Here is a 22096-nt window from a genome sequence, read left to right on the forward strand (position 1 = left end):
CTTCCATCTTCTTCCCGCATAGGGTATCACGTGATGGTGCCTGTGTCATTCTACAGACCCAAACCTTTACCCCTTAGGCAGCTGCCTCTTCATGCCTGTCCAGCTTCTGACATCAACATTCTGATCCTGCCTCCAGCAATAGACATTTTCCTCTTATTTGTACAAGGACAGAGAACACATATTTTTCTCACATGAACTCAGTATGATGTCTTAGAACGTGGTGAACACTTATTTTTTAAATGTATTTTCCCCTTAAAAAGTTACTGATAATATACTTGCTAATGTTCAAATAATATTTAAGCCATGTACAAAATTAGATCTTTAGAACACAAAGAAGAATGGCTTTTCTTTCTATATTAAGCAGGTACCCTCTATAAACTGAAAACAACTATTTTTAAACTCAGTCCTAAACGACTGTATTAACAGATTCCTCAGAACACCCAATTCTATAGCTAGTGATACTTAACCCTCAGCACTGCGAAAAAGGAGAGGGAAGGGGGAACAAACTGAGGCTCAAACTTGCTATGAAAAACAAAGTCCGCTTGTTTATTATTATTTAGAAAGCACACATAGCAATTTATCGGAGGAAATGGAAAAATTCAAAATAAGTGTGCATACAAATTCATCTGAAAAGAATCAGTTTCACTTCTCAAGTAATATCTATGTGAGCTTTAAAAATTGTGCATTTCTTCCCCCTCTGTCCACGACTGGGGTTATGGATAAAGACATAGTCCTCTGAAATCTGTCCTCCAAATATGTGCAGCGGACGTGTGGGCTTTTTCTTCTTACAGGTGTGTTCTTTGATCACGCCACTGTCTCTTTTCTCTGAGTTCGTCTCTGGTGACAAGTAAGGATACTTGTGAAAGAAGATTTGCCCTTAGTTCTTGACTTTTTCTTTAATTTTTTCTGATTCTTGAGGGATATTCCCAGCTCTTCCATGATGGCATTGAAAGAGAGACACTGGAGAGTACAACATAAGAGAGTGTCAGTGTCCTGGGACCCAGGACCAAGCTGTATTGACTTGTATCTCTGGCCTACTGTTTGATGAACATAAGGTACTGTTTTAAGGCAGGTCCATAACTAATGGCCAACTCCCATCACCTCCTCCTCCACCCACTGGCCATCTGTATTTTAGACTTAAGGAAACTGAGGCAGTAAAGTTAGCTCAGTAGTTTATACTTTATTAACAAACACACTGGTATAGAGTTTCCCAGTTCAGAAAACCAAACCAAACCAAACCAAACCAAACCAAACCCAACAAAACTCAAGGCTCTCAAAATAGACAACTTACCTTTGCCGAGACAGCAAAATAGAGTTAAATTAAGGCATTTCCCCCACTGAGATGATCCAAACATTGATAGGGTTATCAAGGCATACGACACTTCAGTAATGCTATAGAAAATGAACAAACCTTCTCTACACCAAGGCTCTCTTTTTTGCTCCCATGAAACCTTACTTTGTTCCTAAAATAAAATCTAAGTCTTGATGACTTTCCTTTCTGATAAAAAAAAAAGAAAAAACACAATTTTAAATTGTATATTTTCTCCAAAAAAAACCAAAGATTCTGGCAGCAGCAATGATGCAGCTGGGGTTGAAATGGAAAATAATGGTGCTACACAAACGAAGATGGAGGAACGGTGGAACAATGTTAAGCATATGCAGAAAAATATAGACATATAATCTCCATTACAATACACTATGTGTATTTGCATGCATGCTATATAAACAGCCAATACAACGGAATTCGCTGTCATTGTTTCCATCCAAGACAAGCTCTTCAGATACATTTTCTGCCTACAGGGATCTACAGCCTTACTTTTTGATGAGGTTACTCTGAAAATGTTCTCCAGTAAGATAAGGCTGCCCAGAAGGACAAAAACTGTAGCGTCCACTTACATGAAGTATCTGAAATTGCCCAACTTGCAGAAATGTAAAATAGACTGACCACAGCATGGCCAGGCGCTGGGGCTGGGAAATGGGGCCTTGCTATTTACTGCATGTAGAATGTCTCTTCAGAGATCTACTGTAAAGCCTTTGCTGATGCTGGACAATACTGTATTGTCAGTTCAGCTTTGCAAAGTGTGTATCATCCTCGAGTTTTGTACTATTGTCTTAAAAAACACAATTCTAGAATGGCAGGAAAGCTTTTGGACAGAGGATGTGTGTGCAGACGTTGCTCCTGCGTGATTAGTTCCAGCACAGACGTGGCTGATGGTCAACTGGCTGCACATAGCCAGGAGTTTCCTGCCTCATGGGAAGATAGTGACCTCCTAGGTTTGGAAAAGTCTAAGTGTTGGCGTTCCACTTGTACTTTAAGAAAATGTAGTCTGAAATGTTCTTGATGCATCTAAAGAGAAGTTGTAGTTTCTAGTAGATTCGAAAGTTCAGTAAACAAATTTAGGTTCTAGATACAAACCTCTTGAAAAATCCAGTGATCAGTGAGAGACTTTCATCTTTGAAGCATGTATTCAGTGTATTGATAGGATTTGATTTCTTTCACTTTCACTTGCTACGGCACTAAAGATAGAAAATCTAGGCCACACTCTCTAGCTCCCTGTCAGTTTAGGTGTGCAATGGCCACAGAGTTCCCTGTGCCCGGTATTCCAAAAAGGATGCCACAGTTGTATCACAAATGAAATATACTTATTTGTAGCATTATGCTATGTCAAATTCACGTACTTCTGCCAAGGTCAGATGAATGTCTATAGCAGCATTTTGATAAATTATATTGTGTTAAGGTTTTGATCTGAAATTTAAACACAGGGTTTGTTTGTTTGTTTATTTATTTTGCCACTGGGTATTTCTAATTTCAGGATGAAGGAAACAGGATGAAGGAAAGTAAGAGTGTCAAGGCTTTATAAATATTATATACATATATAATAAAATTATAAGTTTATTATTATAGCTATTATAATAGTTCCACCCATTAGGTAGATGGGCAGAAATTATTATTGGGAATACTAAGAGAAAGCAAAAAAGGAAATACTATATAACTCCATTTATATGGATTGAGAACCTCAACTTATTTCGACGGAAATCATACATATTTAGTTTTTTTTTTCTAAAAATCACTATAAGTTTTGTGAACCTTTTCCTCATAAAAACATCTTATGAAATTAGTCTTGTTTCTGTTTTAACTCCTATGGATTTACATTTAACTATTCACACCATTTTGCATTCAAACAGTAAAAATGAACTAAAAAATGCAGCTTCGCACAGGGAAGAAAATGTTGGTTTATGTTCCCTTCCTTATTTTGGATAGAGAGAAGGTATTCGATTTATATTTTTTCAATTTTAATTTATCTAATTTTCAATTTCAATCATAACGTTCAATTGTGATTATCTTTAAAAGAGCATCCTCTTTCAAAGTTTAAACCGCCTTAAAATACAACAGTCTTTGTTTTTCAATCAAAAGTACTTATTCATTGATTTTAGTATGAGAATGAGGTTTCCTCATTTTTACAGGTGATCTCCTCTCTTTGCCTCTGGTAGCAAACTTCTGACTCTGAGTTTGTCTTTGACTCTCCAAAAGAAAATGGCAAGATATTGGGGCTGACCTTTCTGCTGCCAAACTTTTGGCACAGCCACAAGGAAAGATGACCTTTAAGGTCCCTGTCAGCCTGAGCACAGTAAATGATGGGACTTGTCACTCTCCTGGAGTGAACCAGTGAAGGTCACTGCTCGCCCAGAGGTCATGTCAGGGCAGCGTGGGGTGGGCTCACATCCGTTAGATTTTCAGCCTTGTATAGTCTCAGAATCCACACTAAATTCTATTTTTTCCATAGTCATTTGTTTATTTATTATTTATTTTGGCACAGGGCATTTCTGATGTCAGGATGATCATTTAAATAAGGGGACCTGATGCATCTGGATAAATAGCAGGTGTGACTTCTACTTGATTCAAAAGTTCAATATGCAAATTTGGGTTTCGAATCTTTAGGAACGCCTTCCAATTCATTGGGCCATGGGCACATTCATTTTTAAAGTGATGGTTTAAATTTCTAGATGCTACTTTTGATAGAAAGTATTAAGCATTCAGTGGGTCACCTTTCTTTAGCGGCAGCGTGACTGCAGGCAGGAAATCTTCACAGTTGTTTGTCCTCTCCTGCTTTTTGGAGTTGAGATGCTGCAGTACTTCTGATGTAGGTTTGTTTACTGCTGGGGGTGGGGGGCTCACATTTGTAACATATCTCTACATAACAACGGCGACTTGCAGTTTGGAACTGGCTATTAGCATGAGAATGCTGGCATTGAAACTTGGTGGCTTACTTATACTGGGATGATATTTTCTTTTATTAACTCAACTTCTTTGTTTAGAAAGTGGCATTATAACAGAGCCTTTTTCCTAGAGTTATCAAGAAAATTCAGTGGGCAGGTGTGTGTGTGTGTGTGTGTGTGTGTGTGTGCGTGTGTGTGCGTGTGTGTGTGTGTGTGTGTTCCTGTGTGACAGAGAGAGGTGAGGGAGGGAGAGGGGGAGGGAGAGAGAAGAGAGGGAGGGAGAGGGAAATATTGTAATGCCAGCCACATTGTAAATAGGTTTATTACAATACCATTGTATCACTGCAATGAAGATATTTCAACTATGGCAGTCACTGACTATTTCATGGTTTAGAGAGAAGGAGACAATGAAAAAGTGGATGCTTCCCCGAGTCGAGCCGTTGTCTGCTCTTCCATGGAACAATTCCTTCCGGTTGTTTAGAGCATGTTTTAGCTGAGCTAGATCCTGTGCATATTTAAACCAGAAAAAGTTCAATATTCATCATCACTATCCCTCTCTGGTTCATAAGATGCCTCAGTGCTTATGTGCGAAAGAGCCGTGAAAACCGCGCTGAAGGAAGAATTAGTGCTTAGACATCGGGCAGGAGTGAATGCTGAGTACAGTCGCTTGCCATTTAAGTCCACATTATGACAGATTTCTATGATGGGAAGGCTGTAGGAAAATTCAGTTGTAAATGAACTCGCTCTATGTGCTGTTCTTTACAGTGTTCAAAGATAAAAGGAGGTGTGTGTGCATGTGTGCGTGTGCATGTGTGCATGTGCGTGTGTTGTGTGTGTGTGCATGTGTGTGTTTATGTGTGTGGTGTGTGTGTGTGCATGTGTGTGTTTATGTGTGTGGTGTGTGTGTGCATGGGTGTGGGTGTGGTGTGTGCATGTATGTGTGTGGTGTGTGTGTGTGTGTTTATGTGTGGTGTGTGTGTGTGTGTGGTGTGTGTGTGTGCATGTGTTGTGTGTGTGTTGTGTATGTGGTGTGTGTGTGCATGTGTGTGCATGTGTGTGTGTTTATGTGTGTGGTGTGTGTGTGTGTTTATGTGTGGTGTGTGTGTGTGGTGTGTGTGTGTGTTTATGTGTGTGGTGTGCGTGTGTGCGTGCGCGTGCGTGTGTGTGTGTAAAGCTTCTCTTTTAGAGGAAAGAGAACTGAGCAGTACATTACTCTAGCTGAGGCCCAAATCTTGAGCTGGAGCTCTCCTGTTTTCTAAAGGGAGAATGACATGGTTGGGGATTTGGCTTTCCCAAGTGCATTTCTCTTCCTTGCTTTGCCTGATCTGAGCATTTCTTCCATAGGCCCTTTCCGGCCTTCAGTTTCTCTTACTCTCCCTTTTCAGTTGCTGACTTCATGGTGCCTTCTTTAGCTTAGCCCCAGATGTTTGATTTCGTGCTGCTAGTCTGAGTCTGAATGCAAATTATGCAAACTCTCCCTATGCCTTTGATCATCTCACTGTGGATGTTGTCCTGGACAGGATGGGAGGTAGCGCTCTGGCTGTACCTCATTGTAGAGTACTGGCATGAAGCTCTAGGTTCAAACCCAGGAATATATGACATAGATCATTTTTTAAAAACATTCACATTGTTTAGCTTCTCTCTTTTTTTTTTCCGGAGCTGGGGACCGAACCCAGGGCCTTGCGCTTGCTAGGTAAGCGCTCTACCACTGAGTTAAATCCCCAACCCTTTTTTTTAAAAAACTTTTTTTGTGGTTTTTATTCTCCCTCTCTCTCTCTCTCTCTCTTTCTCTCTCTCTCTCTCTCTCTTAATCAAATAGGAGGTCGATCTGCTGTCCCTTTTATTAAAAGCCAAAGTATTAAATTAAGTATTAACACCATGTGGTTGCTGGGATTTGAACTCAGGACCTCTGGAAGAGCGGTCAGTGCTCTTAATCGTTGAGCCATCTCTCCATCCCTGTTTGGCTTCTCAAATAAACTATATCAGAAAAACCTAAAACAACAAATGGTCCAGAAGAGCTTTTCCCTCAAAGTATCAAGAAAAGTTCTTTATTAGAATGTTATGTGAGTTTACTGTATTTTATGACTTAGGTTTTCTCTGATAGATTTCATACTGGTTGACACAGTGACACAGATTGTTAATGTCAGCTTGATTTTTGTAAACTTAGCATCTAGACATTTACATATTTTGTTGCATGTGTGTATTTAGAAAGATATTTAGGAAAACTATTTTTATGCTCCTAATTTTGATGCTCATATGATTTCTCCCCAACAGCTTTTTAAATATGAGAAGCCTAGCCAGTAACATAGTAACTCCGTAGCTGGGATAGTTCTTTCTTATTAATTCAAATACATGAAATGCTCTGCAACATTGACATTGTTGATAAATTTTCTTGTTAAACATTGATAGGAAAGATGCTAGTGATATTGTCATTTTATAAATTTAAATTCATTCACTGTAATTGTAGGCTTTTAAATGCAAAGTATAATTTCAAAATTTTTGGAAATACCATTCTCAGTAAAATTTGATCTATAAGAGAAATAGATTTCTAAGAAACGAGGGGATTATTGTCATGGTGTGGTCATATTACTGCCTTGCTCCGTGGAGTCTAGTCTTGATGAGTTTTCTTTTAAAGTAAGATGTTCCAAACATTCACAACCTTAGCATTGGTTTTTATCTTGCAGTCTGCTGGTCTGCATACCTAGAATGTTCAATATTGTGTGGGCTTAAAGTCAGAGGAACCTTTAAAAGAACTGGATCAGAACAAACCTGAGTATACATGTCTTACCACAAGACTTTCAGAGGAATTGTCATCTACTTGTACCAAGGCTTTATTTTGTCACAGAACTACTGATCTGAGACTAAGAACAAAGCTGACCCCCTTTTCCTCTGAGACATAGTAAAGGAGGGCATATGGGGGCCTTTCTAGCAGTAGTTGTGCATGAACGGTCTTACATGAGGTTCTCGTGTTCCATAACAATTTGGGTACCATTTGCCTTAATGTTATTATTTTTCTGAGTTCATTCAGAACCCGTGGGTTACCTTTCAGTTACCTGCCCTGGCATCAAAGAGGCTGAATTGATCATATTTTTAGTTTCCAGAACAGTGGCAATATATTAACTGTACTGAGAACCAGTGAGGGAACTGATTCTCATCCATACTGAAAATCCTGGGGTAGAGGAGACGTAGGCCCTGAGAAGCCATTTCTCCGCTTGGCTACCAGCCTTTACCCTCTCTCTGAACCTAGATATCTTCTTTGTCCAGACCATTTCTCAGTTTCTTTGATGCTTCTTTGAACTGGCCCTCACAGGTAATTAATGTAAAGCTCTGGTCTTTTCTTCCCCTGACATGTATGCGTAACCAATGTGTTCTTCCTGTTCCTAAAACATCGCATCCCTGGAACCAGAACCCTTGCCTTCTCAGTTCCTAGATTGAAGGTTCCCTATGCGCAGGAATTCATTCCCAAACATTTCCAGGTGTTCTGTCCAGGCTGTCAAACTGTAAACGTGAGCCTGCCGTGCCCGCAGGACTGCCGACAATCTGAGACACACACTGATCTTCTTTCTGGTTGACCTTTATTTAAAGGTTGACCTGGGAAATGTGTTTTTCTATCAATAATAAATACATCATGGGACAGCATACTGGATCCGAATAGAATCTGAAGTTTTAAGGAGATTACTCATAACGGTTACCCTGCCAGGGCTATGAGCCCATACAAATCAGGTAAATGAGTACAAATAAATTCTCTCTGCCTTAATACTACCAGTGAATTCATGGGAGTCTTTGAGGTGTGGGGTTAGCACTGAAGCAGCTTAGCATTCTGATATTAATTCACGTGTTCTTTACTAATTTTCCTGAATTTTGACCATTTCTCCCCACTTTAAAAGTTGTAAAGAGAACCTTTGTAAGAACTGTCCTGGAGGTAGGGATGCTAGATCTCCAGAGAGAAGATGTTGAGCTTCACATTCTTAAATGTACTTTGTACAACTGTTAGAAGACACTCTGGGCTTCGAACCTATTGCTGTAGTGGCTGCGTGTTTGGAAGAAGGGGAGGCCAAAACAAGGGATCTCAATTGCGCATTTGGCCTTAGAGATGTAGCTCTGCACTTTAATGATGCAGCACACAGGTAGAACAAAGGATGAATGGTCCATGAAGGTCCCGTTGTAAATCTGCTTCAAGGAGTACAGTTCAACCATGGGACAAAAGAAACTGGTCCTAGGTTCAGGGAGTAATTGGGAGCAGCCCCTTACCTTCTCTTCCCTACCATGCTTGAGTCAAATGTCCATGACCTCTGAAGGGCACATTAGGGCACATGGAACTTGTCCTGCTCCAGAATGGAAACAAAGGCTACTAATGAGCAGAGAGAGAAGGACGCAGTTACTCCAGTCCTGTAACTGGAGGCAAAGACATTTTCTGCAGAGGGCATGGGCTCCACACAGACATCGCAAAGGTCAGCAACTCTCCTTGTAGAGATGTGTACTAGTGCTGCAGTGTAAGCCGCTCCCAGTAACTTTCCTGTCTGTGGAGTCATTCTCAGATGGTGGGATAGCACTTGTTCCTCACCGCTTTGCCTCTTGCTGGCTTCCGGCACCGTGTGACGTGACATGATCTTATAGGGAGTCTTTCATGATGAGGGACTGTTCTACTTTTTTTTTTCTTTTTTTCTTTTTTTTTTATTATTAACTTGAGTATTTCTTATTTACATTTTGAGTGTTATTCCCTTTCCCGGTTTCCGGGCAAACATTCCCCTAATCCCTCCCCCCTCCCCTTCTTTATGGGTGTTCCCCTCCCCACCCTCCCCCTATTGCCGCCATCCCCCCAACAGTCTAGTTCACTGGGAGTTCAGTCTTAGCAGGACCCAGGGCTTCCCCTTCCACTGGTGCTCTTACTAGGATATTCACTGCTACCTATGAGGTCAGAGTCCAGGGTCAGTCCATGTATAGTCTTTAGGTAGTGGCTTAGTCCCTGGAAGCTCTGGTTGCTTGGCATTGTTGTACATATGGGGTCTCGAGCCCCTTCAAGCTCTTCCAGTTCTTTCTCTGATTCCTTCAACGGGGGTCCTATTCTCAGTTCAGTGGTTTGCTGCTGGCATTCGCCTCTGTATTTGCTGTATTCTGGCTGTGTCTCTCAGGAGCGATCTACATCCGGCTCCTGTCGGTCTGCACTTCTTTGCTTCATCCATCTTGTCTAATTGGGTGGCTGTATATGTATGGGCCACATGTGGGGCAGGCTCTGAATGGGTGTTCCTTCAGTCTCTGTTTTAATCTTTGCCTCTCTCTTCCCTGCAACGGTACTCTTGTTCCCCTTTTAAAGAAGGAGTGAAGCATTCACATTTTGATCATCCGTCTTGAGTTTTATTTGTTCTAGGCATCTAGGGTAATTCAAGCATTTGGGCTAACAGCCACTTATCAATGAGTGCATACCATGTGTGTTTTTCTGTGATTGGGTTAGCTCACTCAGGATGATATTTTCCAGTTCCAACCATTTGCCTACGAATTTCATAAAGTCATTGTTTTTGATATGAGTAATATTCCATTGTGTAGATAGATGTACCACATTTTCTGTATCCATTCCTCTGTTGAAGGGCATCTGGGTTCTTTCCAGCTTCTGGCTATTATAAATAAGGCTGCGATGAACATAGTGGAGCACGTGTCTTTTTTATATGTTGGGGCATCTTTTGGGTATATGAGAGAGAGGCAGTTCAATGTCCAATTTTCTGAGGAACCTCCAGACTGATATCCAGAATGGTTGTACCAGTCTGCAATCCCACCAACAATGGAGGAGTGTTCCTCTTTCTCCGCATCCTTGCCAGCATTTGCTGTCACCTGAGTTTTTGATCTTAGCCATTCTCACTGGTGTGAGGTGAAATCTCAGGGTTGTTTGGATTTGCATTTCCCTTATGACTAAAGATGTTGAACATTTCTTTAGTGTTTCTCAGCCATACAGAATTCCTCAGCTGTGAATTCTTTGTTTAGCTCTGAACCCCATTTTTTAATAGGGTTATTTGTCTCCCTGCGGTCTAACTTCTTGAGTTCTTTGTATATTTTGGATATAAGGCCTCTATCTGTTGTAGGATTGGTAAAGATCTTTTCCCAATCTGTTGGTTGCCGATTTGTCCTAACCACAGTGTCCTTTGCCTTACAGAAACTTTGCAGTTTTATGAGATCCCATTTGTCGATTCTTGATCTTAGAGCATAAGCCATTGGTGTTTTGTTCAGGAAATTTTTTCCAGTGCCCATGTGTTCCAGATGCTTCCCTAGTTTTTCTTCTATTGGTTTGAGTTATCTGGACTGTTCTACTTTTTACTGTTCTTATCAAAGCTTTCCATAAGTTAGGTGGGGCCATAACATAAATTTCTTCCTCTGTGGAATGGCTAGCTCTACCGGAAGTAGGGTTTTAATTGTTTGTAATGCTCGTTCCTGGTGTCCTCAATTTGGAAGCACCAAATCATATCCACTGTAGGAGACATACATTTTCTTGAGCTAAAAACTAACATTTAAAAATTTTTTTTAAAAAAAACTATGATTCCATTAAATAAAAACCCATAACTCAGCTTGGTGGTTCTCTCTTTACTATCAGATCCTGTCAGATCAAGAAAATCTACCTTGGGTTGGAAATGTTTTCTTTTGCTTAATGGGCCAGCTAACTCAGGACTCTCTGTTTACTGCCTCACCACTTTCCTCCAACTTTTCTTTCTGAAGGCCATCTGCAATTAGGAGAGGGTCCAGAGGGCTTGGGAGCCACTATTATCTGACCACTTGCTGGCTTTTACTGGTGTGACATCTATTACTTCATGGACATTGCTATATCTCGGCTAAGTCACCTGAGATGCCTGTGGCTCGAATGGTCTCTTAGTAGGCTATGTGTCTTCACATTTAACCTCGACCAATCTGCTAAGAGTCTCCAAATCCTCCAATAAGCCTCTCATTCCCGAGGAAGGGCATGGATTCTTTTTGGATATTGTCTGTGTTGTGACTTTGAGAAAGTGCTTTTGACGCCCTCCACAGGCTTGTTGGCTGTGTACTAGTGTTCTGCCTTGCAGATACAGTCAGATGGAATTTTTCTCTTCACGTCTTACCACTTTCTAAACTCTCCTTAGCAAAGCTAATAAAGGTACTTCTCTTCACCATTCCCTCAGGCTTCTTCTAAGATTTCCATTTTTTTTTTCTGCCTTGTCTTGAGTTGGGAGTAGACTCTGCAATGGTCTTTAGAAATTCAAGTAGCATCTAAGCAGGCATAGTTTTCCCTCAGTGCTGTCTTTTGTTTCAATGGTGAAAAATTGGGGAAAGGGAGCAAAATAAGATAGGAAAAACTGTACTGTCTACATTCCTCCAATGCCTGAATTTGAAATGCTGCTACTTATAAACTACTTGGATTAGGACACTTGATTTATTCAATGAAACATCGGGATCCTGAAGTTAAAAGTCATGCAGCCCCAAGGGTCCTGCTGCATTATAAATTAGAAGTCAACTTGGTACTCAAATGCTGAAAGGTTGGCTCATCTCAAGCTTGACAAAGCAAAAACGGAGAAGGCAAGGTGATGGAAAACAAATGCATGCTGTCCCTTTTCTCTATCTTTCCCAGCATTCTTAGGTTCTGCTTTCAGACTTGGGTCCTACCTCATACCATGTCCTGTTTGTTTCTCCTTTACCAATTTGTGTGTAATTAATTCTATGCTTCCAAGAACTGTCTATGTACATTCCTCCTGTCTGTCCATCCATCCATCTGTCCACCTGCCTGTCTCTGTCTGTCTGTCTGTGTGTGTTTTGATTTAATATATAGTTCCCCAAAGTTGAGGATGACCCACTTCTGCAGCATCAGTGTTTGGAACAATTTGCCTATGTTCATTTGTGTGAGCTTCCCCTCACTCTTGATGTTGTGTTGTCTGACTGGATTCTTTTCTCTGTCCACAGAGGGCCTTTCGCTGAAGTGCTGGCAGAGCAATGCAATCCCACTTATCTTAAAGATGCAGTGTGTTTAGGAGACACACAGAGCCATCCTAAAATACATACACAAGAGGATTTTTATTTCCATTCTACTTTTGATATGTTATTTCCTTTCCATTTTTTTCTAGCATATTTAAAAATTGTTTTCGGTGAGATGGTGCCCTCAAATTCTATCTGTCTAAAGTTGAGGAGACGGGTTGAGGAAACAAATTCACTCAGTGAGAGTCACATGGCCATTCAGCAGCAGGATGGAGAACTGGACTGTTTTAATTCTCAAGACTCCTTTTAATTCTATTGGGCCACTTAGGATATTTAGAGTTGGGTTTATAAGACAGTGTTATTTGCATATAGAAGAAGGGATCTGTAGATGAATACTAAATGTCTCCTCACTTCTGTGATAATAGTGTTTGGGTGTCTATGAAAAGGCAGTCTTCCCACCAGCACAAAAACAACAGGCTTCTGCATCATTTGTCAAATAAGTTGATCACACCAAAGAGGAAACAATGGAGCTGCAGACGGACACATGTAAGTGTACGGACAGGAGCCATGGCAGACTCCTTTTGGACAGTTGTCTCTTAGTTTCTGTGGATGTAAATAAACCACACAGAGATGACTAGGTCAGGGAAGCCTTTTTAGAAGCGGATTATTTTATATTTGGCTACTTTAAATTTGGAAATGTCATTCAACTGGAAAATTGGGAAGAAAAGCAATTTCAGCTAAGTTTACTCAACTGTCTTAATTGTCGCAGAAACTATAGTAACAACACTCAATCCCTCAGCTTTTCGTTATGAGCTTTGCTGTGTATACATTGTGAGGACCACGCCCACTGTTAAATTGTCTAGGCATCAGGTGGATTCGGCCTAACACCAATGAAGTCCAAGTTTGGCTGTGCAACTGGGGTCTGGACTCGCTCTTCCCAGCATGCTCTAACACTTGTAAATAGAAATCCTTTGAAAGTTTCAGAAAGAGCCTTCTTGCCCACATTGGCAGTTTCTGTGGGAGGAACTTCGAATGTTGAAATGATTCTAATTCCGGTGCATCTGGACTACCAATCCCCAGATTGGTGAGCTTAGTGAGATGATGGCTTGCACAGGTGAGCTACAATGTTGGCAGCAAGCAGGGGCCCTTTACTCTCCACAAGGGATTAATTTATGATGCCTTTTGCAGCAACTAGGAAAAATGGAAATCAGTACAGGAAAAAATGCGTTCTTTCGCCTTGCTTCTCCATGGTCAGGCTGACTAGTAAACAGAGCTTGTAGCCTAAACACCACAGGCTCGGGGATTAATTGGAATTCACTGCGGCACTGCATTATGGCTCATAAACAATATAACATAATGCTTGTCAAATACAGCGAGGACTTTTGAAAGCGATTTTTTAAATACGCTTATAATCATATGGACCCAGCTGATTTTCCTATTGCTTATGTAGTTTTGCTGAAAAAAATGTAAAAATTCAATTTGTAATTTTAGTCCAAATCGGCAAAGTACAATATGAAGCTTTATTGCTTTTCTTCTTTGAATCAGGTGACGGACAGACTTAGGAAGAGACAAATTAATATAATGCTATTATTACTGATGTCTTTGTTCAATCTTTTAATACCCTTCTGCCTTTCTGCTTGACTTTAAGCAGTATTTTAAAAATATAACTCACAACCTGCTACTGTGTTATAGAAATTGATGCTCACCATTTAACCTGACAAAACTGCTATGTTCAAGGTAACTTTTCTTTCTTTCTTTTTTCTTTTCTTTTTTAATAAAAGCCCATTTTCCCCAAGTGCTTTAAACTAAAGCAACTGTATTCAGGATTATTGTGAAATAAATATATGTAAAAAAAACTATCAAACCATCTTTAGCATTCAAGACAGTTCACGATTCACATGTATGACTGGATTTTGGAGAAAATTAATATATCCAAGGTAACTTTAGTGGAGACTAATGCACACAACAAATTTTAAATATTCTTTTTTAGGCTCGATGACACATGCTGACTCCTGGCTGTGTCCCCCAAGTGAGCATATGGAGCTGGAGGGGAATGCAAATCTCTCCTCCTGATGATTGTGATTTATACTAAATTCTCTGAACTAATGATGCAAATGCGATCTGGTGGTTTTTGTTCTAAATTTCACTTGAAACGCAATGGACCCTGCAGAGGTCAATGTGGTCTCAGTAGCCATTGCCATGGCAACAAGAACTGGTTGTTAGAAAAAGAAGAGAAGTAGAAAAAATATCTACAAAGGCCCCAGGCAGCAACAAACTACTTACTTGATCATTTTGAGTAGGAATAGATCTATGTTTTACCAATATGTTTTACCATGAGATTATCAATATCATGAAGTTTCTGTCTTAAAAATACACATTGTATATCAGATGCTAAATCTGTCTGTCTCTTTATCTATGTATCTATCTATGTATCTATCTGTCTGTCTGTCTATGTATATATGTATGTATGTATGTATCTATCTATCTATCTGTGTATGTATGTATGCTCACCATTTAACCTGACAAAACTGCTATGTTCAAGGTAACTTTTCTATTTATCTATCATCTATCTATGTATCTGTCTATCTATGTATCCATCTGTATCTATCTATGTATGTATCTATGTATCTATGTATGTATCTATGTATCTATCTATTTATGTATCTATGTATCTATCTGTGTGTCTATGTATCTGTCTATCTGTCTATCTATGTATCTATCTATTCATCTATGTATCTATTTATCATCTATCTGTCTGTCTTTGTATGTATGCATGTATGTATATATGTATGTATGTATCTATTTATCTAACCATCTATCATATATCACTTAGAATTAGTAGCTCTATTTTTGGTTTGAGTCGATTCATACAAAGTAATGATTAATTGGGATCCAATTTCACACTTAAAGTACTGCTTGGATTAGTGAATCATAACTCTTCCTGACTATTAGAATCAACTGAATGTCTCAAACGATTATAACTGCCTTTCCCTAACTTCACATTAGATTTAACTGTCTGAAGAGACCTGCCCAAAGCTACCCCTATTCATCCTCATAGCTTCCTGATGCAGGCTCTTCCCTTGAGTATAGTGACTTTGCCATTCATTCATTTTAACAGATGCTCAGGGAAAATTGGACAGTGTTTGAACTTAATATTCACAATCTCATTTTCTAAATCTATGTATGTTTTAAGATGCTGAATTCATTTTCTCATGTGATCAGAAAGAAATATTTAATTTTTCTATAGGAGGCCATATTTTTTGATCTCTATTTGTTATCAAGACTGAAGTAGTTTTATGTTCCATGCCATGATGCGATTTCATTTAGTTCTCATGGTAGATGTAGATTATTATATGGGGGACACAGGTCTTGCCAGTTGCTTTATAGAAAAGACACTATGACCTAATGAGAGATACTGAATAGGTTGGAAATTCTCCATCACAGCAACATATTAAATGTCTAAGATACCATGTGGTAAGGGAGTGTTGAACTTGGTTCCCTCTGAAACTCCATGAAAACTTCATTAAGTGCTTGCCAGTGGCACTTACTTTGGAAAAATTTTCTTCAAAGCAACCTTGTATTCTAGAAAATGACCTCCTGGTGTTAGATGTTAGAAAACTGAAGCTAGAAAATATTTAGAAACTGAAACGTAGTGATTCCATGCAGTGATTCCAAATGAGGCTGTGCTTGAACCTGAGTTTGGATAATTTATAAAATTTTCTCTTAAACCTATTCTCATGACTCAAGGGTCTGGACTCTAATTTCTGTTACTTCTGATAATAAAGCTGAGTTAAAATTGCTGAAAGAATCAAATGTGATGTGATGTGTGTGTGTGTGTAAACGTTTTGAAAACTATAAAATACTAGATAAATGTCAGAGTTAGATAGCATACAGTCTAAAACAAAATGTCATTTATTTATTTATCTAAAAATTTTTGGGACAAGTGTCCAGTAAGTAGTCCAGACTTCCTTTAAACTCAGTATGTAATTGATCCTGATTTTCTAATCCTTCTGCCTTTAACTCTTGAGGGTTGGGATTACAGTCTTGTGTGACTGTACATGGTTTAGTGCATAACTGGGACTGGGAAGCACCACTCAAGCTCCTTGTGAGCTAGGTAAGCAGTCTCTAAATGAGCTATGTCCCAAGCCCTCCTAATGTTAACTTTGGAAGGAAATTACTTCTTTGCTCATCTCTGAATCAAACTTAAGAATGGTCTATGCAGCAAGGTGAAGTTTGCTCGCCTTTGCCAGCTTGAATTTTCTGTATCATCAGTCACTCAGAAAATTTTATAGCCACTTTGGTGTATTAAATAGATTTTGGGAAATAAACTTAAGCACCTCATGGATTCTGTCCGCTGAATCAATAAGTCATGAAACTGAGACTGGTGTAGCTTTTATCCCACCTGGTAATCTGATTCTATTGATCCCGAAAATGTGAATTCTGATCAGAGACACACAGTAGTCTTTCCCCACTTTAATAACAGTAAATAAATAGTAATGTAATTTTTAGGTATTTTCATAAAGAGCTAATTTATTTAAAGAACAAGGCTGAGAAGCAATCAGTGCAGAAGTCAAATTTTCTGATCATGCTTTACCAAGGAAATATAAAGTTGATTGGAAAGAGCTGTGACAAAGATCCCAGAACCCATTCAAAGCTAAGCAGGAAGGTCATGCGCGTGATTGTCCAGATGCCAGAAACCTCCTTCTCTGGAATGTATTCTAGGGGATCACTTGGTAAGTCAAGAGGTAATTTTCTGACAGAGAGCAAAGACCAACTGATCCCATATTGAACTGAGACAAGAGGCAGCTCAATTTCCCTGCTTTCTACCAAGGGGAGGGAGCAAGTGCAAACAGCAGGCACTTTCTGTCACACCAAATCAAGCATGCCATTGGCTTTCTGTGTCACTAAGCCGAGTTGGTGTGAGAATTATTCACTTTGAATGCAGGTAGAAAATAAATCTGCAGAGACCTGTGACTAATGCGTCTGGAAATTGTCTCTGGTATTTATTTTCTCCACCTTGTCTGTCCCCATGGCACACTTAGGATGCACTAATAATGAGTGACGAGTCTAGGGAAATGAGTGTGAACTTGGCAAGGCTCAGGAAAGATGAGTTAAGAAGAACTACTCTATCTTAGGCGAGTGGGAAGAAAGTGCACGAACGTGTGGGAAGATTCTCATCATTGCACAGGGTGAGTGCAGGTGAGCAGCAAATGAAAGATGTCATGAATTAGTTCGTAATTCTAGGAAACAGTACATGGTTTGAAACTAATCAGGTTCTCAGGGGCTCTACACCTACACATGACTGCTAACTGCTCTTTGAAAGCCTGATGTTGCTGAGTTCTTGTCCAGAAATCATTTTTGACTGTGCCTCACATCCCTGAGAAAGGCTCAGGTTAGGTCATCTCCCCTCAAATTCAAGTTCAACCATTATTCTTTCAGTGTTGGTTTCTGAATCTGTAAGAGCCAAGACACCTTTGAGGTTTTGGGTAAATAATGCATTTAAAATCTTGGGACCAATTTATTTAAACATTAACAATGTTAATAGAGTTACTAGCATACTTGTTGAAATGACATAGCTATAGAAAGTTTGAAATATGTAGGTCTAAAGAACACACGAGACAGGGAGAGAAAAAGTAGAGGGGGAAAGTTCACAAAAATACAAAGAAGTTCCTGGAACTAGCATTTTCCCTTGCGTTGCCCTGTTATATGTCTCAATTTTTTGCTTATGAAGAAAATGTCATTTATTTTTAATGCATAAAGAGAGCACAAAAAGACAGTTTTGGACAGAATAGTTTGCTATATATACATTCCTCTTATAAAAGCCCTGAATCAGTCAGTATGTATTGCATGGATGTTCCAGCCGTCTGACCTGAGAGCCTGGAGTAGTGTGTGTACGTTTTGCTTGTATAAGGAAAAGGGCAGACTGGCTACTTCAGTTTAATAGATGCAGGCACAAACAACACTCATTACAAGCAATTCTACCGGAAACAACTTTTTAAAAAAATCCAAGTTATACAGTATGGACTGAGGACTGTGTCCGAATCCCCTTTTCCTCTCGTAATAATTTGCCACACTCTACATCTGTAGATAAAGTAGTCCCGGAAGTGGAGTTGGTCGGATGGGTTTGTTTACACTGCAGTCCATAAAAGAAACAAAAAGCCTTGCATGCAAAAGAAATGGAAAAAAATGAAGAAAGTGAATAAATAAAAAGCAAGAATGAATGTTTAAATGAAAAATTAAATCAAATGAAGCCAGCAGTTATGAAGCAGCACATTAAATGCATAATATATACAAGCTTTTATTTTTCAAATTAGTAGCATAAAACAAGACACCTTAAGAGCAAATTGGAGTTTAAAGCAGAGCAGTCCATTCTACCTATTAATTAAAGGCAGCTTTCTATAACCAGGTCCAGGAAAGGGTTGCTCCGTAATCTCACAATTGCTTTTTAATTCTGGGGAGAGTTTCCATAAAGAAACAAGAATATAATGAATCATCCTAGGGTTGGGTACTCAATATAGTTTGCACATAAAGAAAATGGTTCTAGTATCTGGTCATTAGTCAAAGCCAGCCATACAATTTGCAGGATTCTGTGCAAAATGAACACATACAGCCTTGTGTTGAAAATTATTAAGAGTTTTGTGATATCGGTAGTAGAAGTAATCATGCTTAGCTTTGAGATTCGAATGCTATCTCTAAACTATTGGGTTAATATCCTACAATGTCCTGGAGCTCTGTATTTTATTTATTTTAGAAGGGAATTATCTTAATTCTCAGTCAAATGTCAAAGTACCTAAGTTCCAGGCGTGAACACCTTTAAAAATGAGATAGGTAAAATGGCTTGCCTATTGAAATTCCTCCATCATCCTAGATGCAGTTGAAAAAAATAAAGTCTCAAATATACTTTATTTTCACGTTTTGTTGTTTATCATATTCATAGCGAAAGTTACACAAATTATCTTTCCACATATTACATCTCAGTGTAAGTAAATGACCGAGTTAAAAAAATGTTTCATATTTTTTATAGAAATTGTTTTGCAAGAGTACCTGTGCTCAGAATGTATCCTGAAGGGCTGGTAACAGTTCTTTCATGTCTCTATCATTTGGGCTTATGCGTCCCTTGCCCTTTCTATAGTTTCTATCTTAAGAGCAAATAACTGTTGGAGAAATTAACTGAGTTTGGAATTTCTGCACTGTCATTCTAAGTAGTGCTAATTGGATTTGGAGTGCAAGGCTCTTCCTTCTTCTCATTAATAAATGATAGGGCTGTGGTGCCTGTAGCACCTGGCAGGGATTCAGTGCTCTTTGCTCTAACTCAGAAATGTCTCTTCTGGGCATCTAGTTCAATAGACTGTTACAAGCAGGGAAAGCAGCCTTCCCATTCTCAAACTCAAAACAGCAAATTCCCAGTACAAACCTACCCTGTCTTAGAAAGAGATGACTCACCTGCTCAACGTCATTGTTCTTCCGTGATTTGTATAAAAATTCTCCAATGGCTACAAACACAGAAAGCACGAGTCCTGCAGCCAGAACAATGAAGATGCCGCCGATATTTTCCACTCCCAGAGCACTGGCTTCCTTACTGTCTTCTTCAGGGCAGCCATTCCCCCTCCACCACTTCTCTTTCATCATATGAAGCTTCCCTTCTTCTTGCAGTTGAAGAATGGCAATCGTAATTTTATCCCGGTAAGGGGAGCCTGAAAGTTGGGGGTGATTTGGATGTTGGTCACCAAAGAGATAAGAAGAGATCAAGACATTTCACTTAGTGACAAATACTGCAGAGTTGCTGTGAAACCCTGATGAGCAAAATCTATTAGTCAAAGTCGGGAACGCCCACTCTTCTATCGTGATGGCTTTAATTATTAAGAAAAGGGGAGAGGTGCCATGCCGAGGTTTCTCATTCTAAATAAACATTAAGGAGGAATTCTACAACATTTCTGCTTTTGCTTGAGTTCCTCATCAACTTTTTCACATGTCAACGGATTTATTGCTTAGATTCTATTTTTTTTCTGACCTCTTTGTGATCTCTTATCTTGGCTGAGTCTGGCCATTCTTTCTTCTGGTTCTCTATCTCCATTAGAATTCAGCTACTTCACTTCTTTGGACAAGTGATGGATGATATTTCTACTCCTGCGTCATAAATCTTCCCAACACTCTCTGCTTGCTGTCTTTTCCTAAACACACCACCATAAGGCAACACTTTCAAGTCAGTAGTGATGGGGATGCCACAGAGAGAAGGAGTTTGGATTCTAGGATCTCTGCATGACGCACATCCTCTCTGAGTTATGACAAGCAAGTGTTTTTAGTGAGCAAGACATTCAAAGATTTCAGACCTTTACAGTGGCTCATCCATAATGATTCATGTACTAATTAAGGTAAAGAATGTTTAGGTTAATTCTGAGTTGCTATAATATTCTGTAGCAAGAACTTGTTAATATTTATGGTCTGTCTTCTGGTAATATCATTGAAACTTTAATTATGAAGAGGTAGAAAGTGCCAATGGATATGTATGGACCAAAGTTCTGAATCTCTATGCTAATCAATAGAAAAGAGATAAAGCAAGATTCCTTTACTCATTTATTTCCTTGGATGACAATTTTTGTTTTTATAGAATTTTTGTTGTTCTTGGTAGTAGGAAGCTCCCTTTGCATACAAAATTTAAAGCCTTTCCTGGTAAGGGCAAATTGAAAAGTCAGGGTCTTCAAAAAGGTAAAATCATAGGAAGAATAAAGTCAAGACCATTTTTTAAAAATGGTTTAGAGAAAATTAAAATACGAAGGTTTGATTAAGAGCCAAGAATCAAAGTCAGCTCTTCTTATTTCTTACATCTCAGTGCTATGCTTTGAATGTGCTCGCAGGTGCCTTGCCTCATAGATGACTTATGTCCCATGTCAAAGATCTAATGCAATAAGCTCAGGTCGAATCTTCTGTCATTACTCAAGAATTCCTTCCTAAGACTTAAAAAAATGGTCCCACCCCAAATCTACCTTAAAAGAAGAGTGAGACGCATTAGAAGGAGATTATAACTTAACAGTACAGAGTATGGATTTTTGGGTGAGAAAATGGATTTTGAAAACAAAAGATGTCAGCTCTTGCTCAAAATTTCCTAGAACGATGGGTAGAGCAAAGTTAGCAGCATTGATATCCTAGAGTGTACAAGCCAATGAGAGAACCTGGAGTGCATTGCTTCAGGGTACATGGAAGTGCTCTGATGAGCATGAGAGTGGTACTCCTGGTCATGGCTGTACAGTAGTCATAGTGATATACGCAGTGGGTACTCAATAAATGCTTGCTGCTACTCTCCTCCTGCCTTCAGGCTGCACAAGACCTAACACATTACAGACAGATGGAGATCCAATCTCTGCTTAATGTTGCTCTCTAAGGGAGATATTCTTCAGCCTTCCAGTAACCTGTTTAATTCTTAACTGCTCCCATTCTCTTGAAGCTCTATTTTAAATCCCCCAGGAGGCACATTTCTAGAGCGTCTGTCCTGAGAGTCTCTAAGCAGCAGTTTTCAATTTTAGCTTGTGCCTGGGCCCACTTTGCCAATCTTCTATTATGGGAGAGACTTCAGAGCCTCTGGGGACTCTGGGCAAAAGCAGACATGGTAGAGACCTTTTCACATCTGCATATCTTTTAGCTTCAGCCTTTGTTACTGGTTAAGTGGTCTAGTTGACATCAGAAGTGACTTCTTGCAAATAATTTGGGGGAAAAAAAGTATCTGTACACATGGATCTTTCTGAATAGCAACTGATCTTTCTTAACGAATAAATTCATCATAAAAGAAGCATTTCTCAAATGTATCCAGCAGCTGTATTCCCCATGGATGAGTTCACTCTGAAGCCCACCATCTGTTCCAATTATTTCCTCATTGTTTTTGCTTTAAAAGCATGACAGGTTTATCACCACTATGAAAAACTCCCGGAGTATATTTCTTTTCATCTAGGAAGGATAT

At 39.3% G+C, this 22096-nt stretch overlaps 1 protein-coding gene across 11 annotated transcripts in view; it reads right to left on the minus strand.

Moving 5' to 3' along the window:
• Window positions 1-523: 523 nt before the first annotated feature.
• Grik1 (glutamate ionotropic receptor kainate type subunit 1) overlaps window positions 524-22096 on the minus strand; it is a 400993-nt gene continuing 379420 nt past the window's right edge. For 3 of the 11 annotated variants that reach the window (XM_006248053.5, NM_001111117.1, XM_017597947.3), the window contains 3 exons: window positions 19588-19838; window positions 1412-1498; window positions 524-960 (listed from right to left, as the gene is read on the minus strand). In XM_006248053.5, the coding sequence (XP_006248115.1) occupies window positions 805-960; window positions 1412-1498; window positions 19588-19838 (494 nt within the window). In that variant the 3' untranslated portion in view covers window positions 524-804. Of the gene's footprint in view, window positions 961-1291; window positions 1499-11289; window positions 18305-19587; window positions 19839-22096 lie in introns of those variants that run through there. The other 8 variants (NM_001111114.1, NM_017241.2, XM_063270448.1 and 5 more) reach the window with 4 other exon arrangements.

This window comes from Rattus norvegicus, chromosome 11 (genome assembly GCF_036323735.1).
Source record: "Rattus norvegicus strain BN/NHsdMcwi chromosome 11, GRCr8, whole genome shotgun sequence".
Classification (NCBI taxonomy): Eukaryota; Metazoa; Chordata; class Mammalia; order Rodentia; family Muridae; genus Rattus; species Rattus norvegicus.